Raw genomic sequence first — 27,546 nt, 5'->3', positions numbered from 1 at the left:
GCTTGTGAACACATTGAAGTTGGAAGAACGACTTCCCAGCTGGGAAACTGGGAATCCCATTGCCAGAGGACTATATGTGTTGTTCAGTATTTAACTGGCTCCAAAGGATTTTTCTTCTCCAGATTTGCCTGCAATATAGCATTTTGTATGCCTTTGGACTACATAATTATTTAGGTATCAACCTATTTAATGATTTAACCATTTAGATCAGTCATTGAACTTGTTTTGTATTGTTATATCTGATCAGTCTATGGTATAACCACTGGACAAGCCGAGAGAATTTGTATTTTCAGGTTTATGTCCTATACTGTATGAACACATCAGAACATAGGTTATATGTACAGATTGGTTCATGTTATATCCGCGGAGTGACACAAGGGAATCCAGAGTGCTGCGGCAGCCTCAGCACAGACGCGGAGGGAGACAGCATCCAAAGAAGAAGCCTGCTCCCCGGGTCTACTTTCCAACGGCATCGTTTCACCTCACAGGGAGACGGGTTGGTGAGGTATCACCAACTACAACGACTCATTTTTAACAATTTGAGTCTAAAAATTTAATTTTTTGACTCTTCAGCTGAAAGAGGGGCAGCTCTGCCTCTGTGTTTCATTTAAAATTGCCTTGTAAAGTTATCTTATCACCGTAACGATAGTTTCGGATATTACCTATCTAACACATAGATACATTCTCTCTCTGTCGTCATAGCAACATCTGAAGGGAGACATTTTTCTCCTCATTATCTACAGTTTCTGGTTTGAATCCAGCCTTAAAACAGACTCATCTTCTGAGGAGAGCCGACTGACACCGCCAAGATGGGGGTAAGAGCTTCATTTCCTTTTATTTAATGAGCTAATGTAGTAAAAATGACGGTTCTGTCACTACTACCTGCACTGAGTGGATTTTGAAACGTCAATGGAAAGTCCGCGTTTCTGTTCAGGAAAGGGTTAAAGCGAGAAGAGGCACAGGTGTGGTGTTAAAATGACATTGGACATGGTTGGATAGGTGTGTTTCGCTTAAGCCATGGACGAATCCGCGTTGTTTCATGATTTATCATTATCTGTCAAGCGGATCTACTTTCTCTCGGAACGCACTACTTGCACGTTTGAGATCAATACGCTGCAGGGTGTGATTATAATTAAATGAAATGATAATAGAGGGGAGGCTATTTGCCTTTTTTTCCAGATTTGTCCGGATCAGAAGCATCCAGAGCTGGAGCAAGGTGGTTCCAAGTTAAATGAACATTGTCTCCATGAGCATTTCAGTTTCTCTCATTTTAGAAGCACTAAATTACACATTAATAATACAGATATTTGCTTTAAGCCTCATAATAACCGTTTTCCAGCTGGAAAATCCTATTTTTTTTCAGCTGTTAGAATCAATGGAGTGCCCATTTACAAACACAGCCTTCTAGGTTTGAGAAAATGAACATTTAACATTCCGATAGCTGGATTCCTGATCATTACAGCTTAAACATACTGATCATCTCCATTTGTAAAGCTGTCTGAGAAGCCTTTAAGCACCAATGTGCCTTCAGCCTATTTCTGTTTTACTATAAATAAACTATCGATATTATTTGTATAAATTGAATCGCATGTATTTGTGTTGGAGGGGCAGAGAGACGTGCCGCTTCGTCCCTCGGTTCCAAAATGCCAGATTACACCGACTCAACATCTGGCAGCAGGACCGCTGGACCTGCTGCAGGGGATTGAGGAAATTCACAGCTCTTAAGCACATTAGTCGGACTACATAATGACACTGACGAGTCGAAGCAGAAATTAAATCGATTGTGTAAAATATGCAGGTGAAGCGCGCAATTACGCACAGTAGGGAACATGCAGCTGGTCCTGATAAAAGCAGCCCAGACTGTCAGTCCACCAAGTCTGACAGCAAGCAAATCGTGGCTATAAATGTGTGTATGTCTGTATGTGTGTTGCATATCAAGGGAGTTAAAAGAGAGTCATGCATTCCCAATTTGAAATATGAGAATGCAAAGTGGTAAATCAAGATCAACAGTGGGCGTGGGCTGGGAATGAAAATCAAGCAGGCTCTGATTCTTCCCCATTCTCTCTACATTTGTTCATTCAGAAATGACATAATGCGCTGGTACGTCATGTTGCTGTGACTGCCATTGCTAGGCTTGGTAAGGATGTAGAAGCAGAGGAGGTGTGGGTACCAAATGGGCACAGACAAGTGCGTCAAAATGGTTCCTCAGCTTTGGTCCCCCACAAATACCAGGATGGGCGGCTGTAGCTCAGTTGGTAGAGTCGTCGCCTCTCACCCTGAAAGTGGAGCGTTCAATCCCCAGCTGAGCAACATGTCAGGTGTGTTCTTGGGCAAGACACACCCCACATTGCTCCTGCTGCTTCAGTGGCGGTGTATGAATGGATTAGTACTTACTCTCTGATATACGTCGCTTTGGATGAAAGTGTCTGCTAAGTGAATTGTAACATGGTATTAAAGGATGGGTCCCAAAGTGCTCTCCACAAACACAGACACAGCCAACACCTCCATTGTCTCATTTTACCTAATCTAAAAAAACTCCCTGATGTGATGTGTCAGGTCATTAAGGACTCTAAATTTAGACTCCATGATGTCATTTCGGCTGAAAAATCACTGATACCTCTCTGTGTTGTGAAGTAAAGCCTTGTATTGCTTTATGGGATGCTGTGTTTTACTTTGCTGATGCTACCATGTACTTTATCGCTCACAGTGTCATGATGCATCACTGCTAATGGAGTGTGATGGGCAGGGGTTTCTTCCTCTGCTCCACATCCGGGTTGGGGGTGGGATTGGGATGAGAGGGCAGTAGAAATGGTGACTCTCTGTCACGGATTGCGCTGCTGTCCACTCAAACGCCTGAGGGGGAAACCGCTCTGAACTTCAACGTCAAAGAGGGGAGGAGGAGAGGGGGGTGTGTGTGTGGAAGTGGAAACTCCCATGTTAGGGCTGGGATTTGCCAAGGGGAGGGGGGTGGAAAAAGAGAGGATAGATATTTAGGTGAAATGGGCTTAAGTGGGGGAGGGGGAGGGAACCACAAGAGAGGAAGTTCAGTTCAGACAACGTGCCATTTGATCCGCGCCTATCGATTGATGAGGGCAGTTGGTGCAGGAGGCGATGATCAGTACTCTGAGTGAGAGGATGAGAGGTAGAGATGAAACAAAGGTCAGACACAGGTGGCCTCAAGGGGAGATCCTGTTTAGTGGAAAACTGTCTGAGATCCAGTGATTGACACTGACTGAGTGAGAGAGACGGCGTAACAGAGAGAGATGGAGACCGTGAGTCACCTTGAGAAGGATGGAGCAGTGAAGGAATGTAGGAAGAGATGCTGCTCGCGTCACAGATGTCACAGATGAAGGAGCAATGGTAGAGCTGGAGGAGAAAAACGGGGAGACGAACAGTGAGATGCAGAACAGATATACAAGGATGAATGCCTCTGCTTATATCCCATAATGCACTGGTGCGTAAGCTTCTCAGAACCAATCACTGTGGGGGATGGATGGTGTGTGGTTTGGTACTGTTGATATATGAGTGCGAGGCAGGCAGCTCTCTGAGGACTAAACCGACTTTCATTCATGATAAAGCTGATGTTTCACTCAGTAGCTCTCTGTGTCATCGAAATCAGAACACAGAATCATTCATCAGTATGTGTGACTGTGTGCCCAGGTATCTGTTAAGAGTACTTTACTGTTATGATCATTTGTGACACATTTTACCAAATGAAATAAAAGCAGCTTCTGCAAATGGGATACTAAACCGAACCTTATTCCAAGTTTGGTATGTTGTGCAACCCCAGGGACTGTAAAAGTAGACCCCCTCTTTGATGTGGATTGTGCGCCGATCATCACTGATTGCTGCGCAAATCATTTCCTATGGTAACAAGGTTTCCTATGGTTTCCTATGGTAACAAGGTTTCCTATGGTTTCCTATGGTAACAAGGTTTCCCAAGGTTTTTTTTTTTTTTTAGATTTAATGTCATCAATCTCTTAAATATTTTTTTTGTGAGAGGTCTAAAACTTTAGATGGCACTGTGTGACATGTCTGAATACTTCATCAAGTCTACTCTCTCTAGTTAGCATTGTGTGATTTACTTTTTGTGAATTTGTTTGTTCATTCAAGGCAGTTAAGTCTGAGAATAATGTACTCAGTCACATACTGGGAGTGGAAAAATGAATAAGAAGGAGAGATGCGAATTCAAGGACATTTTGGCTTCAAGTTGAGAAATGCAGAAGATAGTTGGCAGGGGGAAAAACAGTTATGAGGCAACATGCAATAAATGCAAAAAAGCTTTTAAATTGGGACAATGGGAATCAAAGCTGTTGAATCCCACATGAAATCCTAGAGTCACCGACACTTTGTGCTGTAAAAATTATATTAATTTTTCTTTGTTTGGGTCTTAAAAAGTCTGCAGCAACCCTAAGTACATAATGAGTTTATGAGCTGCAGCCTAATATGAGTCATGTGCAGTTGATTGAATGATGGTCGCTTGTTGCTGAACTGTTAGTTCATTTGTAATTTATAAATCTTTCTTGGCAGAGGAAACAGAAGTCAAAACACATTAAATGGCTCTCAGCGCTAATTAAACCAGTCAAACTCACTGGCATGCCCACAGTACAGTGTTGCAGAGACGTACTGCCCACTGACTTTACAAATCAATAAGAGAGCAAACCGCCTGTGGCTCTAGTCTGTGTACAACATTTAAAAAAAACTGGATCACTGAGGGTGCCCTCACTGCTCCAGTGTTAATATGAATGCAGCTTTGGGGAATTGAAATAAGCTCAGTAAAATGCTCAAAGACAAAAACATTAAACTGGTTTGTACGGATACAGAGGAGTACAACAGACATTATTTCTAATGTGTCATTCTGGCAGACTTCTATGGAGTAAAGCTGTAGGGGTTAGCCTGCATAATGGAGTACTTACTTTGGATGTAAGTACCGGTAATTCTTTTTACCTATCGTCTGTTTTGTTTTTGTACATATCATACTGTAGAGGGGTCAGTATTGATTTCAGACTGAATCATAACCCTCTTAAAACTCCTCACTGAAGCTTTATGGAGCTTTCAGCAAGTTAGTGGGATTTCTTGAGAAATCATCCAGATGAAAACTAAACTACAAACATGAAGAATTAGATTTAGAAGACAGTGTGCAGTAAATTTGAAGGCTAACATGTGAGCATTTACTGAACATACAGCTTATTACAGGGATAGCTTTAAATGTTATTATCACTTTTACCTTTTGGTCAAAACTGGGAGTGAAGATGGCTGTCCTGTCGGCCCACCTCAGAGCAGCCAATGGGGAGTGAGGCAAGAAAAAGCCTGTTGTATGCTGTCCTCAAATCAGCACCTCCTTTTTCCAGTACTTAAATACTCTAGAATAATTTAAGGTGAATCCCAAATATAGAATTTACTCAAAATGCCCAGCCATAGATGAAGCTGAGTTTATGATTTCATGTATAACTTGTGTTTTCATCAAAGTGTAATCCTCTCAGCCACACTTGGATCTCAGAATGTGATTTATTATAGATTAAATATACTGCATTGTGTTTGTCATTGTATTCACGCTGTATATGGTCTCATGCTCATGGTCTCTGTTGCATAATCGTTTCAGTGTGGAAATATTTCAGTACTACTTAGTCTTCTACTTTCACTCATTAGTTTCTGTTTGTGTCTTACATTCTGGATTTATTGTTAAAACCACTGATCAGGGTTGTCTAATGTCATTGATCTGTTCGCCATGCATTTTGAGTAGGGCATTTCCTGTGAGCTCACTCTGACATCACTTCCTTTTAGCTTGGTGACAAAGATGTAAAGGGTAATTGGTCGTTTTCCGTATTAAGATAACATCACCTTAAGTGTATAATCAATTAAATAATCAAACCTCCCCATCCCGCCTTCCCCTCCTCTATATACTTATGTAGATGGACCCAGTGGAATGGCTGTTGCTAGGAGACCACACATCCCCTATCTATCAACCCATTGGAAGTAGACGCAGTCAATCTGATTCGCTGCCATTTTCTATTCTCAGACATGCTGCAATTCAGGGGGTGACACACACCCAGAATCTGTAGTCTGACAGCCATCGAGGCGTCCTCTGTTCAAATGTTTCACAGACTCAAATGAAAAAACAAGTCAGGCTGATCCGTCGTATCTCCAGCTGAACCATTTTGTTAGGATGATCAACTTTGGATATTTATAATACATTGTTATCAAAAGCTGTGACAACGGCCACCTAGTCTGTAGTGGGACTTTTTTGTTTCCATGTGAAGTCAACCTTCAACAGTTTGAGCCGCTTGTGAGGAAAATGAGTGTCTCATTGAAAAGGTGGAGGGAAGCCAAGATGAAAGGGGATTCCGCTTATCCTCCTGAGAGAAAAAAGGTGACATGCAGTATACTTCACATCGGTGGCTTCACATCCTGTGCCATGCAGAGCGCTGTAGAGAAAGACTTGTACCGGCTTTAACAAAGTATAACGTTTGTTTTAAGAGGAATAGACCTCTTCAGATAACTCTGTTGTCATTGAGCTATTCTGAACTCCCTCCTGGACAAAAGCTGAGTTAATGTAAGTGACAGCTCGGCTCGCAGTCTCTCCAGACATTAACATAACTTATCAACTGTCCGACTTCTTCAGGCTACTGTTATCACTCCTCAACATACTGTGATAAATATTTACACTAATAGATCACAATCATATCTGTTGGTAATGCTCAGCCCTCGTGTGGTTTTCATCTGACATAGTCTCTAGAATCACAAACATCAGGTGAAAACACAGCATCATCATCACGATGTCTGCATCACCACTCAGACGGTCTCCTCGTGATTAAACCTCGGTGCAGATGAGTAAAGCGGAGAAACAGATGGGCAGCACGGAGGGAGGAGAATGTAAACAAAGTGGGAGGGTGAGGGGAGGGGCAGGGGATGGAGGACCCCTCTTACTGTGTGTGTGTGTGTGTGTGTGTGTGTGTGTGTGTGTGTGTGTAGCAGTCCAGCATTAGTTTCTAGGTCGCTCAGTCCACTGATCTGTACCATAATCCATTTCTTTATGTGTGCCATTACGATGATCCACCATGGCATCCTCCACTGAAGGCAGAAATATCTTTCATTCAAAACCTCTTGAGACCAAATTATGATATTTTAGTTACTGGAACATCATCAGATTTAGTTAAAAAAATAGGCCAAGTATGAGCCCTTACAGTTCGGAGCTGCTGATTGGTTTGTGAATCATCCTGTAGTTAGATAGCAGCAGAGCTAACAGGCAGCAGTCTGCTGTTTTCAGCTAAGATTACTAAACTAAGTCTGACTTTATGGTTTATGATTTTTTTTTTTTAGTTTAAATGTTTATTTTGGGGGGTTTTTAAGCCTTCATTCAGAGACAGGGCAGTAGATAGAGTCAGAAATCAGGAAGAGAGAGCGTTGGGAATAACATGGGGGACAGGAGCCACAGGACCTTTCGAGGACCTCTGCACACAGGGCACGCAAACCAACAACCAGGCTACCAGCGGCCCAAGTTTATGAAATATTTAGGTCCATTTTCAAAACTGTTCATTCATTTCTTTGTACTCCAACTTGAATGCATGGATCAAAATGTTGCTGTTGGATGTCCGAGATTTGTTCAAGTGATTTCAGCAGATTAAAAATGGCTTATCCAGGCTTCCTTAGACCTGCTGTGGTGCCCTGAGCTGCAGACCAGGCAGGATAGATAGAGCAGCAGATAGAGCCGACTAGAGCTCAGCACACAACATGTGGAGGCTGCTGAGACCTCCTCAGGTTTTACAGTGTGAGATTACACAGAGAACAGACACAGGAGGGGCTTTGTGCTGGATTCTGTTTAATACTTGTTTCAGTGTGGGGGGGGGGGCAAAGGGACTGAGAGCATTTCTTCTCATCGCACTGCGTTTTGTGCATAGTAATTACTGCTCAGGTGGAATAAAGATATGATCTGACGTTCTTTTTTGAATCAGCGGTGAGGCATTTGGAAAATTAGGCAATATTCTCGCTCTGATTTTATACAGTAATGTCCTTGAAAGTCTGTGCCTATGAATTTCTCCCTTAATAATTAATAATTCCTTTACTACACTTGACCCTGTCAATCTTTCTTTCATTGAATGGTTTAATTATTTATGTGACTCATTGAAGCTGAGGAGATTTCTTTGCAGTTTATTTTAGGCAGGAAATGAACAAAACCATCGCTAGCATCAACCCAGAGGAAGATAATTGCTCTGGCTCGCTGCACTAAAAGACGACTAAACTAATCTGACTGTAGCAATTCATATTTGGAGTTTATTGCATTCACCAGTGTTCAGTTCGGATCTGTTGGGCCTCTATGACTTCATGTATCATTTGATGCTGCAGCAATGATGAGTCATTTACATGCTTGAATTGGTCTTGTCACCTCTGCAGTCATCATGCTGAATGGATGTGTGCACACACGAGCAAGAGGGCAGGAAATAGAGGAATGGAAGTGGCAGTTGTCTGAAAAAAAGACATCATTAGGCCTACACCATGCATCGTGGCGGGACATTATAACTGACCCGCTGGCCAGAGAGCACCATTGAAAGACTCCAGGCCAGCTTATTGCACTATCCACTGGCCAACTCAGGCCATTTACAATGCATCTTAAGAATAGAATAAACAAAAAATTGTTTTCCTGTGAGATAATCTCTTTAATGAATGCTAAATATTGACGTTAATAAGCGCCCATGTGTACGTTTGTGGTCGTTGAAAGGCAGCGGCTGCAGACAGCTTCACTGCTGTCACTCCTGGAGCGTGATCACTGCACTCACATAGTACACTGAGACACTGATTGTAGCAAAGGTTTTCCTCTCATAAACTAGTATGTTTTTTGTTTTGTTTTTGTTAAACAGCCAGTTCACAAAAGCTGGCCAAAAATGTACGTTAAAAGAAAATAAATCAACAGAAGAGATGAGGGAGAGTGACAGAGTATGAAGCCAGAAGAGAGAGAAAGTTTCATCGTCTCTGGAGAGATCGCTGGACTTGGCCGAAACACAAAGCAGCTTATATTGAGGTCTTTTCCCAAATCTGACAGTCAGTGCCGACATATGTGGAGAAGTAGGTTGACTTCTATTTTCTGGATTCAAAAAGTTCCTGGGTCAGTGGTTACAATGACCTTGAAAACTAAATGTCATCCCCTGATGCACACTTAAACGTTGTCCAGTATTGTGATGATGTGATTTCTGATAAATAAATAGGGAAGTTAGCGTATTAGTCTGACAGTTTCAAAGTTTTTTGTTGCTGCTCTTTAAAAGAAATTGATAGCAGCTGATCTAAAGGCAACTGACTGCAAAGCTGAAGACGTGTTTTTACGGCCGATTTCTCAGATTCTTTACAGAGCAGTGATTAGGTTTTATTGTCAAGGATAACTGAAGTTATTTGTGAAATGTTTGATTTTAAGTTGTGGATTTAAAACAGAAAAACATCTGTTAGGATGTTAACATTTATTTTATTCAAGCACTAAAGGAAGAAGATTAAAAACAGGTGGTAGAAACGTTACTTCTACATTCTCTGCCGTCCTGTTTTTCTTACCTTTAGTTCTATTTACAAATCCATGAGTAGGATGTTACACAGTTTAACCAAAACATGTAAAACATTTTCCTCAGAACTGAGTTTTACCCAAAGTCCATGTGAGTGTAATAATAACTACTGGTATGTTGTCTTTTATAACTAAAGATACATGAAGTTTTAATGAGACTGGGTTGTGATTGAGTGTTTGTTTAAACACTCTAAAATCTATTCTGTTCATTTATAGCAGAAAGATGAATTCTGAATGCTTTTAGAAATGTAAATAAGTCAATGAGAGGCTGGGATTGAAAAAAGAGAGAGAGAGAGAGTGATGGCGAGGGATTACTGCTGTTCAGTGGGTTAATCTGTCAGTGTAGTAAACAGCAGTAATCTCATGGCCTGCTGGACGTGTCTACCCAGGGAACACTGCTCCTCCAGACAGATGGCAACACACACACACACACACACACACACACACACACACACACACACACACACACACACACACACACACACACACAGAGACCCATAAACATGCTGTGCATACGGATTCAAACACACACACAATAACAAACATGGACAAATGTTCATGTTTGCAGTCAGGCAGAAGACAAACAGGCTGAGGTCTCCACAGCGAGGAGGTTCCTGCTTTCTGCCCTGATCTTTCACCCTAACGATGCTTTATATGTTCTTCTTCTTCTCTGACTCAGTAGCTGTGTACTTGGACTGAACAGCAGTACATCTAAATAGTAGTGATGTAATCTGCAGATGAAGTGGACCTCTTGAGAGAGGCCTGCGCTGTAAGGATGTCAGATCTAATCATAAAGTGTCGAGTTCCCCTCCAACACCGGGGGATTACATCTAATTAGGATCCCAATGTAGATGTTGTGACTGGGTCAGAAAACGAAGAGAAAAATCAGCCAGGCATGATCTGAAAAACTTTATTTTGTAATAATCTGTGGGATTCCTTAGTGATAATGAAGTTTCTGGCAGGACGTCCAGCCCTGCACTTGTGTTTGTTTAGGGATGTGTGCATTGAGTCGACTAAACAATTAAACTTTGTCAGCCTTGGAATTCCGCAGCAGAATTACTAGGCTATTAAAAACATATATTTATACTATTATATGTTGGCTCTCAGTGCCAGTCAGACGTTGTGCTCATACTGCAATGCAATGAAAAAAACAACGTCATTAAGCAGATCTCTAAGTGGCTTTTTACTGATGGTGATGTTCCCAAATATTCTTATCAAGTCTTGATTGTCCATAAAAGTCTCCTCTCCAAAACGGATGGACCACATAGTTTAACCCCTGAAAAAATACTTTGTGCATACTTTTCATATTCAAAGTTAGCGTCTCTCTAAAACTCTTCAGCAGGACTTAAGAGACTGTGACCCGAGCTGCTGCAAACTTTGAGCTTGTATTTCTGATAACTGCAGATTTAGAGCTGTGATGACATATCCTTCATATCACCGTCAAAAGGTTTAGTAGTTTGAAATGGTTTTATTTTATCCTGACAGAAAACTCTTTTTTTATGTTGAGCATGCAAACAAAGGTTTCTTTGGCTGGCTCGCTTTGTTGTGAGCCTGTTTCATTCTTGTTTGGGTTGTTTTTGTGTCACATATTGTGATGTTTGATCTCCTTTTGTTTCTCTCAGAGAACAGTGTCAGGCATTAAGCTTAAATCATGATGCAGTGCTACGACAGGACCAGTTTCAGTGACCTTGTGTTTGTGTTGTTGCAGTATGGACGGTCAGACAGCTACCGCGTGGCCACCACGCAGGACAAGGATGAGAAGGAGTCACCCAAGAAGAAGGGAGGCAAGGATCTGGATGACCTTAAAAAGGAAGTTCCCATAGTAAGTACACTGTGTCAAATACAAATACTCAAACATCTTACTTAAATCAAAGCTTCACTAATCAGGTGTGATAAAAAGCCTTAAAGTCCAGGCTGCGCAGTGAAGAGTTCATAGATGGAGTATCTCGGCCTCCCTCCAGCTTTCTAAGAGCAACGATCCAGCCGTAATATAATCCCCCACTTTAAAAAGACGTGGAGTTCAGGCGGTTCAGTTGGAGGTGAGAGCATAGGCGGAAATCACGGGGGGGAACAGGGGGATTCGGGCCCCTCCAATCCTAGAAAAAGAGATAATTGTCCCCCCCCCCCAGTATTCATGTCATTATAAACATGCAATCTTGAGTGATATAATAATATGCATTGAAAACAGTTGTGCTAAATAAAGACGCAATACAATTCGTTTTTTATGTTTTTAAAGATCAGGTCCCCCCTTGCCTGACAGTGGTTTGGTCCACTGCTGAACCCCTAAAAAAGATTAATTTGCATGTTACAATAGTTACTTTTTTCCTCTGGGGCAGAATCCCCCCAGACTCCCCTCCATGCATTTCTTTTGTATCTTGTTATATATTTCACATCTCTAAGTTTGCTAAAACACACGACCAGCTGACAGTTGAGGTAGGCTTCAATGCATTTGACTGAAGGTCACCTTTTCAGGCTTTCATGTGTTAGAAGAAGTCAGTTCTGGCGAGATGTGTTTTATTGATTGAAGCTCTATATTAACATATATATATGTTAGTTGTATATATATTATTAATTAATTAATTAATAATATATATTAATAGTTATGAGAACTATTGTAACTATTTTTATAGTTATTTTAAAGTTTTTAAGATGTTTAGGGTTTCCTCTTTATACATTTAATACCAGTTTGTTTGGCCTTTCTTGATAAAACAATACTTTTTATGACTGCTTTGTTGTCCCCCTCAGGAATTGCTCTTTAAAATTAATCATGTTAGTTAGTTGTCCCCCCCAATAATGAAGTGAGATTTCCGCCCTTGGGTGAGAGGGCGCTTTAATCCTGTGGAGGATTTCCTCCTGAACAGGGCAAGAAGTCAAACCCTTAGGAAATCCCTCAGTTCTAAAACCATATGAGATCAGTCAGATACTTTAGAAAATACCAGAGTCTCTTTGAGGATAATGTGTATTTTACATTTAAACTTTTTTCTCTAAACCACAGCCCTGTTGTTTCGGGGTTAGTTTATCTTAATCTAACAGTGAATGAGTTTGATCTCCTGCTTTGGATCATAATAAGTCATCAAACTGTCAGTAAAGCAAAGTATGAAGCTTCCACATGTGACACAACTATGTTTTCTGTAAAATTCATTTTCTTGATCTGTTTGGATTTCTATTCAACAAAGGACAAATAAGTGTGAAGAGTCGCCTTCCTGATCAGTTATTTTGTTCTCCTTAAAAAAGCTTCTCCCCCTCCCGAAGATCATCACAAATCAAACAGTGAAGACAGGAAATACAGCCTTTTTTCTATATTGAGATTGAAGCTTTGAAAAAAGTTGATTTGCTTTATTGTGTTGCGTATGAATAATTACCCGTTAGTTAGGAGAAGTGAGCGAGAAGCAAAGTTTGAACACAAATAGAAAATAATACAAAACGATTCTTTGATTCCACGCTTGAGGAACAGAAGAAATACTGGTCATTACACTAAAGCATGTCAGGATTTTAAGAACATACAACATGTCATTTAGTCCACTCTTTCTTTCTTCTTTGTAGACTGAACACAAAATGTCTGTCGAGGAGGTTTGCCGGAAATACAGCACTGATATCGTCCAGGTGAGTTCTTCAGATCAGAAATACTTCCTGCTCTGATCCATCTGTGCATGCTTATGGATGTCCAATTTACAACTTCTACTTCCTCCTCTGCTCCTTATTTTCTTCTTCTCTGTGCTTCCTCCCCTCTTCCTTTCTTTCATCCTTCACTCTCTTCAAACCTCTGCGTTGCTCTCTTGCTTCTGCTCCTCCATCTTCCTTCCTTCACATTCCCTCTGCCCCTCTCAGGGTTTGACTAACGCCAAGGCAGCGGAGTACCTGGCCAGGGATGGTCCCAACGCCCTGACCCCGCCCCCCACCACCCCGGAGTGGGTCAAGTTCTGTCGCCAGCTGTTCGGTGGCTTCTCCATCCTGCTGTGGATCGGCGCCATCCTCTGCTTTTTGGCCTACGCCATCCAGGCTGCCACAGAGGACGAGCCTGCCGGAGATAATGTAAGTGGAAAGTTGTTAAATGGATGATGATGTTATGATGAATCGTCAGCTCGCAGCTGTTACATCTGAGAGAGTCCAGATATCAAAAAGCACCAGAGGGGGTAAACACTTAGAGAGCGATGAGCTGCTGCTCGTTCATGTGTGCTCCCAGACCTCCAGCACATCCGTCAGAAAAAAACAAAACTGCTGAGTCACTCATCCTCCGGGATTCTGCTGTGTCAGTGATAAAGTTTGTGTCAGCAGTTTGTCCAAGTCATGCCAGTTGACCCATCTTCAGTGTGTCAGACGCCATCATGCTAACATGTGTTTTTGGCGAGCCACCAGGGGTGTGTGACTCATGGCGTTGATAATGACAGGCTAAGAGGAGGGCGTTCATGGGTCAGCTCTGTTTCATGTCAGGTCAGAGCGCTGAGGATAAACGGCCATGACACAGTCAGTATGAAAAGATACTTGGATCAGACCGCCCGGGGATGACTCGGGGTCAAAGACAGTGAGGAGTCAGCATGAGTGGCCAAGACTGTAACACACTGCCAGAAAGTAAACCACACTCTGATAGCGTGCTACGCTTATGTCACATGGTACGGGACAGAGATGGGAGTGCTCTACCGGAGGATTAGACTAGTGATCCATCCAAACATGAGAAGATAGACACACGGGCAAAGTCCTAAAACCAGCAACAGAAAAACAGATGGAAAACCTACAAGAGAATGAGTCCAAATCAATCAGTAGCGTTTTTATTTCTGAAAAATCTAACTTTATTGAAGCCTTAACTTCCTGAATTAGCTTCCTTACCTCTTCCACTCTTCCAAAGTCTACGTTTGCCATCAACAGTGATAGTTTTTATGTGTTTGTCTCTTCACTGGTCGATTGTTCTCCTCCACTGTGATACATGTTTGGATGATGCTGACGTTTCTTTGCTCTCTTCTCTCTGTAGCTGTACCTGGGTATCGTGCTGTCAGCTGTCGTCATCATCACCGGCTGCTTCTCCTACTTCCAGGAGGCCAAGAGCTCCAAGATCATGGAGTCCTTTAAGAACATGGTTCCTCAGGTACTGGACCCTTTCATTTGTTCATTCAGGAGTTTGCTATGAGTTGTTGTTTTGGTAAGGGTTTTTTGATTACGACATTCAAAGCACCCAAAAGCAACCTTTTGAAGCACTCTGGTTAGATGTCGTTTAAATATGAAGTTATTCAAAAGTTCCTTGGCGGACTGAGACTCTGTGAATAATGGTCTAAAGTAATGATGGAAACATTGCGGGACATGATGTGTGTATTAAAAGAGGAATTACAGGTGTTGATTAAAAAATTCTATATTCACGACACTGCTTGTTCAGTATCTGTCACAGCTTTCACACAATTTTTTTCTTGTCTGCATGCTTTAGTTTCCACACCACACTCATGCTGTTTGACCTTTTCTCCAACCTCTTTACCCCCCCCCCCCTCCCCAGCAAGCCCTGGTGATCCGTGAGGGAGAGAAGATGCAGATCAATGCTGAGCAGGTGGTGGCAGGAGACCTGGTGGAGGTGAAGGGAGGAGACAGGATCCCTGCTGACCTCCGCATCATCTCCTCCCACGGCTGCAAGGTGAGATACAGACACAGATTAACTCCTATGATTATAAAAACCTGAGGAGAAACCGTGTATGGCTTGTGTGTTTACCTGCCCCGGGGCTGCAGATGGAACCTAGCTAATCAGCTAAATCTGGTGCAATGCATCTCCACTAAAAAAATAAATTAGATGAATGTATTCTGTAAATGATCCCTGACAAACTGGACAATAAACGAAACTAATCTCACGCTATAAAGATGAAAATTTTGAATATAAAATGATCCTGCTTCATGGACTGTTTACCTCAATGCTGTTCAAGTCCTGGTTTTTCTCCAGATTTTTATCAAATTAAATGTCTGGATGAAAAAGAAACACAAACAGTGATTAGCAAATATTAAACATAAACAATCATTAATTAAAAAGAAAGACAGAAAACACATCCCCTGTCTCTATCCTGCTCTTAAGCTTTTCACTCCCTTCCTCTCTTACAAACATTCACTGAAACGGTTTCTTCCTCTCCGTCCAGGTGGACAACTCCTCCCTGACTGGTGAATCAGAGCCCCAGACCAGGTCACCTGACTGTACCCATGACAACCCACTGGAGACCCGTAACATCGCCTTCTTCTCCACCAACTGTGTCGAGGGTGAGACCTAAAACCTAAATCCTCCTTGAACCCATATTCATAACTGTGAGGGGTGCCCCCCCCCCCTTACTTGTGTAAACATGGCTGTATTTGCATGTGTGTCCATTCATAGGGCTGCCTCGCATGTTTGTATTGTTCCGGTTCAGCGAGTCAGATAGTCAGATAGTCGTGCAAACAAAGACGCCTCACTTTAGCTTCTGCTGTAGGCCACAGTCATGGTTAATGTAGGCCACAGAGGACAGTGACATCACTGGTCATCGGGGGGGGGGGGGGCTAGTCACGGTAAACATGACCTCATTTAACCTTTAACCTGTTTCACTCTAGTTCATCATGTTACTGGGAGGGTTACTGGGAGAGTTAAAGCATGCTCCTCATGGTGGTGGAAATGAAAACAATGATGCATGCTGCCCTCTGGTGGAAACATAGGGACATTGCATTTTTGTAGTAACTCCAGCCAGCATCTTCCTGTCAAATCTGCCCTTCAAAGAAAGAACAAGAAAATCTCCAAGGCTCTCTCTTTTAAACAGTTATGGTGCATTTGTTTATGGCATGGTCACATGGACTTTAAAAAATACACTTCCTGTCTTCATCAGGAACTTAATTATTCAGAATACTCAAAGACACAGAAAAACAAAACAATGAAAACAATACAAAAAGAAATAGTCTGAGAGAAGGAGGATGAGAGTTTGTTAGTGGTTGTAGGTGAAGTTGAAGAGGTGAGTTTTTAGGGATTTCTTGAAGGTGGAGATTGGGGGGGGGGGGACAGCAATGGAGAAGGCCGTGTCCTCGCAGGGTCGATAGCTGGTCTTACAGGGGGGAGACAGGAGATCTGCATCATCAGACCTGAGAGAGTGTGGATGAGAGGGTGCTGGTGGAGGAGCTCTGACAGGTAGGGGGGAGCCAGGTGATTGAGGGCGTTATAGGTGATAATAAGAAGTTTGAAGTGGATACGCTTGGGGGGTTGGGGAGCCAGATGAGGTTATGAAGGAGTCGGGTGATGAGTGTGAGCAGCAGAATTCTGGATATATTGTAGTTTCTTGAGTGTCTTGTGATACACTTAACTCTCTGGTTTAATGAGGATCTTGATTTGGTTGAGTTTTTAGGTGTACACCCCCTCTGCAGGCCACACCCACCGCTCCAAGTGGAAATTTCCTACAGTTTGAGTCGACTAGAAATGACTCAGTGTCCCATCTGTTTGACTTCCGGATGGAGGCTTGGCGCTGAAACGCGTCAAATTGCGTTTTAATCTTCAGTCATTTTACTGAAGTTCTACTGAACCCGCTTCCTCTCCTCTCTTTCTTCAGGAACCGCTCGTGGTATCGTTGTGTGCACCGGTGACCACACAGTGATGGGCCGCATCGCCACTCTCACCTCAGGCCTGGAGACTGGCAAGGTACCACACTGATGATTAATCATTGTCCAACGATACTCTGAGCTTTCAGATACTTATTCTTAACAAGGTTTGACATATTAGTATTCACATGCAACCGGTCCATCAGATTCCTCAATCCGTCCTTCTACTCTTCAGACTCCCATTGCAAAGGAGATCGAGCACTTCATCCACATCATCACCGGCGTGGCCGTCTTCCTTGGCGTGTCCTTCTTCATCCTGTCAATCGTCCTTGGGTACAGCTGGCTGGAGGCCGTGATCTTCCTCATCGGTATCATTGTGGCCAATGTGCCCGAGGGACTGCTGGCCACCGTCACTGTGAGTCCAAAGAGACATGAGAAAGTGTGCGTGTGCGTGTGTGTGTGTGTGTGTGTGTGTGTGTGTGTGTGTGTGTGTGTGTGTGTGTGTGTGTGTGCGTGTGTGTGTTTGTGCGTGTGTATGTGTATGTGAGGTTATTTGGAGGACAGGCATTTCTTTTTTTGTTGATGTTCTTGTATTTTTTTTGTATCTTAGAAGTTCCAACTTGTTTCACTGATAATATTGTTTTTTTTAAATCCTCAGAGTATCATGAAAAGTGTTTTTGTTTCTCTCCGTGTAAACAGAACCAACCCAAAAGCATTGACGCTACAACTAGACCCTGTATATAGATTGTTTTAGTCCATAAATAAGCAGCTCTGTAAAGATATTTAGTGATCAGGGAATCATCTTGCATATTTAAATAAACCACCGGTTATCCAGGTTGGTGCAATAAATCATTTTTGTATTTTTTTTTAATTGAGAAGAAATTATTATTAATTTTGTGACTCGTCTGTGAAACCAAAGTTTACACCGGTTTACTTCATACAGCTGTTTGCTTTTGACTCTCCCTCAAAGCTCAAACTCCTGCTGCATTTCGTTATCAGATGAACAACAACTTCCTTAATTAGAAATATCAACAAACATCCTGACAGACGAGCGTGACAGTTATGAATATTTCAATTGTGGATGGACCTCCCGTCGTCATAGACTTACATTCATTTGGAAGCGCAGCTACCCTTCTCCCGGTTGCAGCATCAGTGATATATCTGCCACCCTGGCCAGTGAGTCAGGAGAGTTCATTTCAGACTCTGCTCATGATTGTTGTTATTTTAGCTATAATGAATCACTGAGTCGTCCTAAAAGAAAGTGTGAACGATAAGAATCCCTCATCAATTTGTGGTTTCATCCATGTCTGGTCGTGTACAGTGTTCTGGCTTATGTTGTGTTTGCTGTGTGATTTGTGTGTCTCTGCTTCCCGTGTCTCCGTGCTCGAGTTTCTTTCTGGAATATGTTGTGATGTTGTTGTAAATCTGTGTGCATCTCTGTGTATTTCTGTGCATTAACATTCTCTCAGTGTCCGTTTGTGTTTCTGTGGTGATATTCTCTCTGTTTGTAAATCTTTCTTTCCATCACTCTCTCTCTCTCCCTCTCAGTGCAGACCCATATGTGTTTGTGAGTGTCCCTCTCTCTCTCCATCATCCTCTGTGTATGTCTCTCTCTCTCTCTCTCTTCCAGGCCAGTCGCGGTGCTGTCTGCAATGACATCGTCTAGCTAATGTAATGATATTAGGCTATAATGACTGAATTTGGCCTCCTCTGCTTGGCCTTGGCTAGTTCTGTTTGGCCCATGGGTCCTGCCGTACCTGGCATGATGACATATTTTGCACCGCTGCTCTGCTTCACAGCTTCATTGGTCATGCTTCATATTCTCTCTGCATCGCTCTCTTGGCTGCGTTTTTTAATTGATAGGTTTCAGTTTTTAGTGCATTTTGCTGTAGAGGGATAAACTGCAAGGAGGATGAACATCTCCAGGTGTCAGGGCTGTTTGCTTTCTGGGTTTGGGTACAATATGGCACTGGTTGCCAGCTCTTTGGCAGAAATGTAACACCTGGAGATGATCGCCTGTGCTGTAAAGTTTCCACATGGATACTAATTCTTTTTTCTCTTTCTCTTTTGGTTTGTTTTTTATTCCCTCCTTTTGTCTTATTCTACCATCAACAACTTCCTTCCTGCTGTCTTTCCGTCTCTTCTCTGCCATCCCTCGGGTTCTTCCTTTGCCCTGGTCTGTCTCTCAGGTGTGTCTGACGCTGACTGCTAAACGAATGGCTCGTAAAAACTGCCTGGTAAAGAACTTGGAGGCTGTGGAAACTCTCGGCTCCACCTCAACCATCTGCTCGGACAAGACGGGCACTCTGACCCAGAACAGGATGACTGTTGCCCACATGTGGTTCGACAACCAGATCCATGAGGCCGACACCACTGAGGACCAGTCTGGTGAGTTTTTTCTCTCTCTCTTCAAAATATATATATTCAAAACTAATGAGTTATTCAAAAAATAACTCCCTGCACAGTTTGTACCAGGCTGCAAACATGTTCAGTTCAGCTGTAATGAGGAGCCAGCCTCAGGTGGACACTTAAGGAACTGCAGTTTTGTTCACTTCTTTCAACAGCAGAGGTCACTGCTTGATAACAACCCTCAGAGTAGAACACCTGGTTTCTTTCTCAGTGTCTGAGATGACTCAACACACCTGTGACTGTAATAGGCTGAGACCCCTAATCAACATGTTTGATGTTTTCTTGTTTTCTAGGCTCCTCCTTCGACAAAAGCTCCATGACGTGGGTGTCTCTTGCCCGTGTTGCTGCTTTGTGTAACCGTGCTGTGTTCAAGGCTGCTCAGGATACTCTGCCCATCTTGAAGCGGGATGTTGCCGGCGATGCCTCTGAGTCCGCCCTGCTGAAGTGTATCGAGCTGTCCTGTGGCTCCGTCAAAGCCATGAGGGAAAAGAACAAGAAGGTGGCCGAGATCCCCTTCAACTCCACCAACAAGTACCAGGTTTGTCCCCTTTGCTCACTCATGTGGCTAACAAATCATTCAAACCTTTGATTGAAACTGATAATAAATCGAATAAACAACATTCTTCTTAAACGGTTCTCATACTAACACTAATCGGTGTTTTCATCAGCTCTCGATTCATGAAGGCGAGGATGAAAGCGATAACCGCTACCTGCTGGTGATGAAGGGAGCCCCAGAGAGGATTCTGGACCGCTGCTCCACCATCATGGTGCAGGGCAAAGAGAACCCAATGGACGACGAGCTGAAGGAGGCTTTCCAGAACGCCTACATGGAGCTAGGAGGACTTGGAGAGAGAGTGCTGGGTAAGGATGCCACAAGATGATAAAACAACGACCGTGATGGCATGTCTCTTGTCTTTATGTCTACAGTCATGTCATGTTCCTCTTTCATCCCTGTTTCCCCCCCTCAGGTTTCTGCCACCTGTTCATGCCAGAGGATAAGTATCCCAAAGGTTTCGCTTTCGACACAGATGACGTCAACTTCCAGACAGACAACCTTTGCTTTGTGGGCCTCATGTCCATGATCGACCCTCCCCGCGCTGCTGTGCCCGACGCTGTGGGCAAATGCCGCTCAGCTGGCATCAAGGTGGGCCCCTCTCAAAGCTGGCATTTAAAGCACTTTAAAAGATGAAAAAAGCGAGGAAAACTATCACGCACATTCAAGAGGAAATTCATAGTTCATATCACAGCACGTCTCTCTTCTTTTTTTTTTTTTTTTTAACATTCTTACCTTCCCGTCAATGTTCTCTTCAACCTTTTCAGTCTGTGCCTCCTCTTAACTGTCCCTTAATATCATCTTTCTCATCTCCCGTCTATCTTCTTATTGTCTTCAGGTCATTATGGTGACTGGTGACCACCCAATCACAGCCAAGGCCATTGCCAAGGGCGTGGGCATCATCTCTGAGGGTAATGAGACGGTGGAAGACATTGCTGCACGTCTCAACATCCCCGTCAGCCAGGTCAACCCCAGGTAAGACCCAAAGCACTAAATGAACACGCTGTTCCACTCGAGTCGCTGTAGTACTGCAGGTTAGAAGAGGATTTTTAAAATGCTTCAGAGCTGGAGTCGTTAACTTTTCTTTTTCTCATAAAATGACCTTTTTGTGATAACATACAGGAATGTCTTTGCTCGATCTGTGTTGTGTAGGGATGCCAAGGCCTGTGTGATCCACGGTACGGACCTGAAAGACCTCACCCAGGATCAGATGGACGATATTTTGAGGAACCACACCGAGATTGTCTTTGCCAGAACTTCCCCACAGCAGAAACTTATCATTGTAGAGGGCTGCCAGAGACAGGTACGCTTACTGTGCATGCTTTTTAAAATGGACATGTAAGGAGGGCATGTAATGAAATAAGTTTAAGACACCCTGAAGGCAGAATGAAACCAAAAACTTTTTATTTTCAATCTCTGTCAGGGTGCCATCGTGGCCGTGACAGGTGACGGTGTGAACGACTCCCCTGCCCTAAAGAAGGCCGACATCGGGGTTGCCATGGGAATCTCTGGCTCAGACGTGTCCAAACAGGCTGCAGACATGATCCTGCTGGACGACAACTTTGCCTCCATCGTCACTGGAGTAGAAGAAGGTGAGGGGAGGAGAGGCAGTACATGAGCAATAAATGTTGAACAGGAGAAATACACTTTTAAATATTTTTTTATCTATTTGCTGTTAGGTCTATTTCAGTCTTGTTAGCAACGTTGTTTTATAAATATATAAGGCTAGCCGTGTTGACTCGGTTTAGAGTTTGGTCATTGAGATTACAGCAGCTTGTATGTATCAACGCACCACCTTCCTCTTCACAGGCCGTTTGATCTTTGACAACCTGAAGAAGTCCATTGCATACACTCTGACCAGCAACATCCCAGAGATCACCCCCTTCCTGTTCTTCATCCTGGTCAACATCCCTCTGCCTCTGGGCACCATCACCATCCTCTGCATCGACCTGGGAACAGACATGGTAAGAGACACAAGCAAATACAGATGCTAATGAGTTAGAGGTGGAACTACACACTCAGCTCTATTACATGTTGGCATGGTTGATTTTTAAACATTCATGCACAATGAGCCAGTGAAGCTCAGCTGGTCACATGTCAGACCGGTAAACAGGTGGCAAAAAATGATCTCATTATCGGAAAACACACACAGGGTCAGTAAAATAAGAAGTGTATATTCTGCTGCATAAGTCACATTACATGCATTGGAAATAAATGCATAGAATTAGATATTTAGATACTATACCAGATTTTAAAAATCCAGTTAGGGAGTTGTAGAGGATAGTGTTTAATGAAATGTTAAAAGTGATTCAGATAAAAGGGAAAGACAACCTCCGGAGAAATCCTGAAACAACAAAACTGTGAGCCAAGTTTTGTGAAAACACTTAGGTCACTTTATGCCTGTAGCTTTAGCAAACCCTGCAAACACCAATAGAATGGACAGAAACATTAACTTGAACATAATCTACCTTTTTATTACATTTATTAACGTGCCTCGTCACCATAAAGGAACATAAAAACGATTTATAATTCAGTATCACTATGAAAAATAAAACCATAAAGGAAGCTTCAAGGTTATTCCTGAAGAGTATGTACCCAAAAGGGACACTAGGTGGCAGCGTGGGACCAGTTTTTGGACATTAAACCGGTGGCATCTTTTAATACACCAGAGAAAAGTTTACCCTGAAAATAAACATAACTTATACCTGAAATGATAAATCAAATCCATTTAACTTCCTCGTCTGTCAGGTTCCAGCCATCTCTCTCGCCTATGAAGCAGCAGAGAGTGACATCATGAAGCGTCAGCCCAGGAACCCACAGAGGGACAAGCTGGTCAACGAGAGGCTCATCAGCATCGCCTACGGACAAATCGGTAGCTGCCACTTTTTATGTTTTTAACAAAGTGGGAAAAGTGTCCATTCTTTGTGTCATTAAACCATGTCTTAGATTGGAGTCTTAATCTGTGGTATGAGGTCATGTTTGCTTATTTCTACGGCTGTTAAGGATCACCATGTAAATAACTTAACTCTCCGTCTGCCTGCAGGTATGATCCAAGCTCTCGGCGGCTTCTTCGCCTATTTTGTCATCATGGCTGAAAACGGTTTCCTGCCGTCGGTTCTCGTCGGCATTCGGCTGAACTGGGACGATCGCTCCACCAATGATCTGGAGGACAGCTACGGCCAGCAATGGGTAAGAAACCAAACCAGTGTTCTCCCGCTATACTGATGCTTATCCTGACGGTTCAGCTGTGTTTAAAGTGATATGGTAGAAGCTCACATTGTTGTGTTTTACTGATTTACAAAAAACATTGTTCCGCTCCCGTTTCAGACCTACGAGCAGCGTAAGATCGTGGAGTTCACGTGCCACACAGCCTTCTTTGTCAGTATCGTGGTGGTGCAGTGGGCGGATGTCATCATCTGTAAGACCAGACGTAACTCTGTGTTCCAGCAAGGCATGAAGTAAGTCACAATAAACATCTGCTATGAGTTTATCTGAACAACATGTTCTCTTAGACGGCTGTGTTGAGCCTCAGCGTTGACCTGAAAGAGACTTTCTGAGACCAGTGAACAACTTGGTGTAGCTTTTAACAGCCAGTGAGTGACGTTCATTCAGCATGTCAAACATTATTTCTGTACTAGCTGCACATTTCTGGAAGCAGAACGTATGACGAGGCACAGAAGCTGAGATACTGGAGCTTCTACTACAATCTTATGATTCAGACGTTCATGTAGTAACTGATGCAGTCAGCTGTTCATATAAAGATCCTTGAACTCAGAGAACAGTTCCTTCTATCTTTCCTCATTTCCTCTCTGCCTCCTCACCTCTAACTTCACTTATCCGTCCGCTGTAGTTATCTCTCTCCTGTCTGCTTTTTGTTTTCCTGCAGGAATAAGATTTTGATCTTCGGCCTGTTTGAGGAAACGGCTCTGGCTGCTTTCTTGTCTTACACCCCGGGCATGGACCTGGCACTACGGATGTATCCACTCAAGTAAGAGAAGTCACACAAACATCAAGAGGATGAGCAAAAAGCAAATCAACAAATCAACACAGTACAGTCAGGGGGAGAGTTTCCATGTTGACTGATAGCCTGTTGAAGCCATTTTTAGTCTCTGCGCACTTTTATCAGTCAAGTTTTTTAGACACAGTTTTTTATGGAATTTGAAAAATGATTTAAGTCACATTTTTAAAACTGCTAAATTAAAGCGAGATGATCCCGTTTGATAAACCTTTGATATATCAATCTAATAATCACACGCTCAAAGGGAGAAACTTTGTGCTAACAGCTGTAGCCGTTCTGAATTAAACACTGCTATCACATGAGGTGCCAGATAGCCCAGTGGTTATGTCGCGCCCTCGATGTACAGAGGCTGTAGTCCTCTCTGCAGCGGGTTTGAGTCCGACCTCTGCCCTTTGCTGCATGTCAACCCCCTCTCTCTCCTCCCAACACTTCCTGTCTCTCTTCAGCTGTCCTGTCTAATAAAAGCAAAAATAAGACTTGAAAAGAAATGCAAACTCATTACAAATGTAATCTTTTCTACAGTAACCAGCAGAGCTCTGATTGTCTTAGTTACTGATCAGCTAACAGTACGGTTAGCTTTAAGGTTGTAGTCCTGATTTGTAGTCCTCACTGTAATAGAAGAAGAAAACTATTTTAATGTCAGTCACTGTGCAGTTATACATGATTCACATAAACCAAATACTGCGTCCTTTAAGTACTTTGTTCTGTCTCAGAGTTTAGCCCTCACTCTGTCACTCGCCCTCCTTCTCTCTCTCTCTCTCTATCTCTCTCTCTCTCTCTCTCTCTATCTCTCAGGCCCAGCTGGTGGTTCTGTGCGTTCCCGTACAGTTTCCTCATCTTTGTTTACGATGAGATCCGAAAACTCATCCTGCGCCGAAACCCTGGAGGTAACACACACACACACACACACACACACACACACACACACACACACACACACACACACACACACACACACACACACACACACACACACGTATATACACTCCATTACTACATGTTTAAACACGCGTCATTCAGTGTCAGCCTGCAGCTTAGTAAAGAAAGAGAGAAAATATAACATGTTTCACACTTAAAAATCTCTCTTAATAATATTTTTAAGTTGATTTCAAGAAGCTGAAAATCTGCAGTGAATCAAAAGACCCGATTTAACAACAAACCAGTGATGATGTTTCTCTAATAATCATTCAATACAAAGATCAATAGTCTGTTTAAAACACAACTTCATCCATTCAACACTTTAAAGGCAGAGGTATAAAATCAGTTATTTATAGTTTGAATATTCAGCTGATTATGTCAATCACTTAATGTCTCTGATCGTTAACTCTTCTCCTTTTCTCTCTTTTTTTCTTCTTTCCCTCTTTCCTCTCTCCTCTTCTCCTCTGCAGGATGGGTGGAAAAAGAAACATACTATTAAATTATCAAATCATCATTAACCTCTCATCCTCCCCTCTCCCTCTCTCTCCTCCCTCCCTTCTCTCCTGTCACACCACTCTCTAACTTTACAAGACAACTGTTTACGTCTCTTCTTCACTCTCTCATCCTCATCTCCCAAAGAAACAAAAAAAATCAAACGCCAAGAAAGACGGCGAGTGGACCAAAGACAGAGGAGGAGGAGGGGAGGGGGAGTGATGAGTTTATAAATCCTCCCCGTCCTCTCTCTTCCTCTGTCCTCTTTTTTCTATCTAAAGTATTTACAGCTTTAGTCTGCCAGTGCTCAAACTACACCACCGTGTAGATCTGATAAATATTACAAGCACCAAATTAAAGACAAAAACGTGACTGTTCCAGTGGGATCACTCGCCCCGAGCAGAACAACAACATGGCAGCTCCCGTCTAGACTACCAAAACTAGCATGTGGCTCCAAGTGGACCAACAGGATCCAGCTCTTTGATCACTGCCATTTCCTACCATCCGCCTGCTGCGACTGAGCTTCTCTCTCTTTTTCTATTTCAACTCACTGCCAATCTTCTACTGCCGCTCGCTCTGTCTCCGCCTCTTCTCCCACCTTCTCTGTCAATAAAGAATCTCACCTTTAAACTTAAGCACTTACAAAATGTCCCCTCCTCCCTCCCACCTCCCCTCCCCCCCCTCTTGTGTTATTTTCTGCTTGTCTTGTTGTTTTCTAAAAGACGACTGGGTGTTTTTTAAGAGACAAAATTGTCTTTAAAGTTTTTTTCTTTCTTCTTTTTTTTAAGTCCAGCGTGGGTCTAAGAGCTGCTTGTTTTCATTCAGACATGACAAAGCACACCGTCTCTCCCTCCTCTTCCCCCCCCCCCTCCTCCCTCCTCCCCCTGCCTGTCGATCTGTCCGTTCGTCTGTTTGTGAACACCGTGCAAACCCTCCGTCCTCCTAAACCTCTTCCCACCTTCACTACCTGCCTCCTCTTATTCTCCCTACTCCCCTCCCTCCCCGTAACCTCCCCCCCCAACCCCACCCAAACTCACCCCTGTGAAAAAAAATACAATCTTTCTGTGTCCTCGGAAAAAGAGATTTCTCTCCAATTTCATTGTTTGAATCAGTGGAAATGTGAAACAAGGCACTGAACCTTCACTTGCGAAACAGCAGCAAACAAAAAAAAAAAAACTGCAGAAAATGAAATAAAGAAGAAGGATCTCTCTTTTTCACTTCGGTCTCCACTTGGTTTTTGTGTGCACTTGTCAGAAAATGGAAATAAATGCTGTGACCATCTCCTAATCGTGGCAGCGGTGTGAACTCATCTGTCGTCTTCCTTCAGAGTTTCAACATTTAACACTTTACCAGTAGCTTCTTAAACCTCGGGCCTGTTTTTACAGATTTTAGGTACAGAGGTAGATCGCTTTAGCCGGCAGCACCGTCTCCAATGGCTGCAATACGTTTACAAACTAATGAATGTGTCCACCAAATGTTTTTGGTCAAATGCTCAGATTGTTATTCTCGGTGTGTGTCAAGCTGCGCCCTCTTTCTGTAATCCAACAATTCAAATTCTCTCCGGCTCTGACTTCAGTTTTGATCACCAAAAACAACTCCCCACTGGAGACTTCAGGTTACAATAAAAAGCATCTCACTCTCACAAAGATGTTTTTACATGTTGGCATCCTCTCCATATTGTTATCTTAAAATAACAACCTGAGGAAGGATTTGGTTCAGACTCAGCTCCCTGCCAGTATCACATTGCAGTCACTGCATCCTGTTTCATGTAAGAAAATCCTGTTTGAACGCATGTCTCACCTAGAACTCCAAAATATGTGAAAGTTTAAAAGAAAATGAGGCCCAGGTTTGAAGAAATAATCAAAGTTAGTGTAAATGTTAAATGTTGTGCCTGAAGTTAATGGACAAAGATGTTTGAGGCTGGAGGAATCGTATTTGCTTCAGGTTTTCCATTCTGGATAATGAACTGCTTATTTGATCAAAGTCTCCACCCGTTCGACACACGAGGACTTCAACAACGCCGAGCAGGTACAAGAGCACGTTTTCATAAATACTCTAAGATCAGGTCCATTTAGAAGCTTAATGTAGACGTTCACATTG

At 42.8% G+C, this 27,546-nt stretch overlaps 1 protein-coding gene across 1 annotated transcript; it reads left to right on the top strand.

Moving 5' to 3' along the window:
* Positions 1–464: 464 nt before the first annotated feature.
* Positions 465–26,663, top strand: atp1a3a (ATPase Na+/K+ transporting subunit alpha 3a). The gene is made up of 23 exons (XM_065948002.1): positions 465–815; positions 11,250–11,363; positions 13,085–13,144; positions 13,370–13,573; positions 14,508–14,621; positions 15,021–15,155; positions 15,646–15,763; positions 17,068–17,156; positions 17,292–17,471; positions 19,246–19,444; positions 19,759–20,003; positions 20,134–20,326; positions 20,434–20,609; positions 20,857–20,993; positions 21,171–21,321; positions 21,442–21,610; positions 21,828–21,982; positions 22,767–22,890; positions 23,062–23,207; positions 23,346–23,476; positions 23,905–24,006; positions 24,832–24,923; positions 25,425–26,663. The coding sequence occupies exons 1-23, from the start codon at positions 810–812 to the stop codon at positions 25,451–25,453; spliced, it is 3,069 nt and encodes a 1,022-aa protein (XP_065804074.1). The 5' UTR covers positions 465–809; the 3' UTR covers positions 25,454–26,663.
* Positions 26,664–27,546: the final 883 nt, after the last annotated feature.

The sequence above is a fragment of the Labrus bergylta genome, chromosome 19 (genome assembly GCF_963930695.1).
Source record: "Labrus bergylta chromosome 19, fLabBer1.1, whole genome shotgun sequence".
Lineage (NCBI taxonomy): Eukaryota > Metazoa > Chordata > Actinopteri > Labriformes > Labridae > Labrus > Labrus bergylta.
The sequence above is the reverse complement of the archived record's forward strand: the minus strand, read 5'-3'. Positions and strand labels throughout refer to the sequence as shown.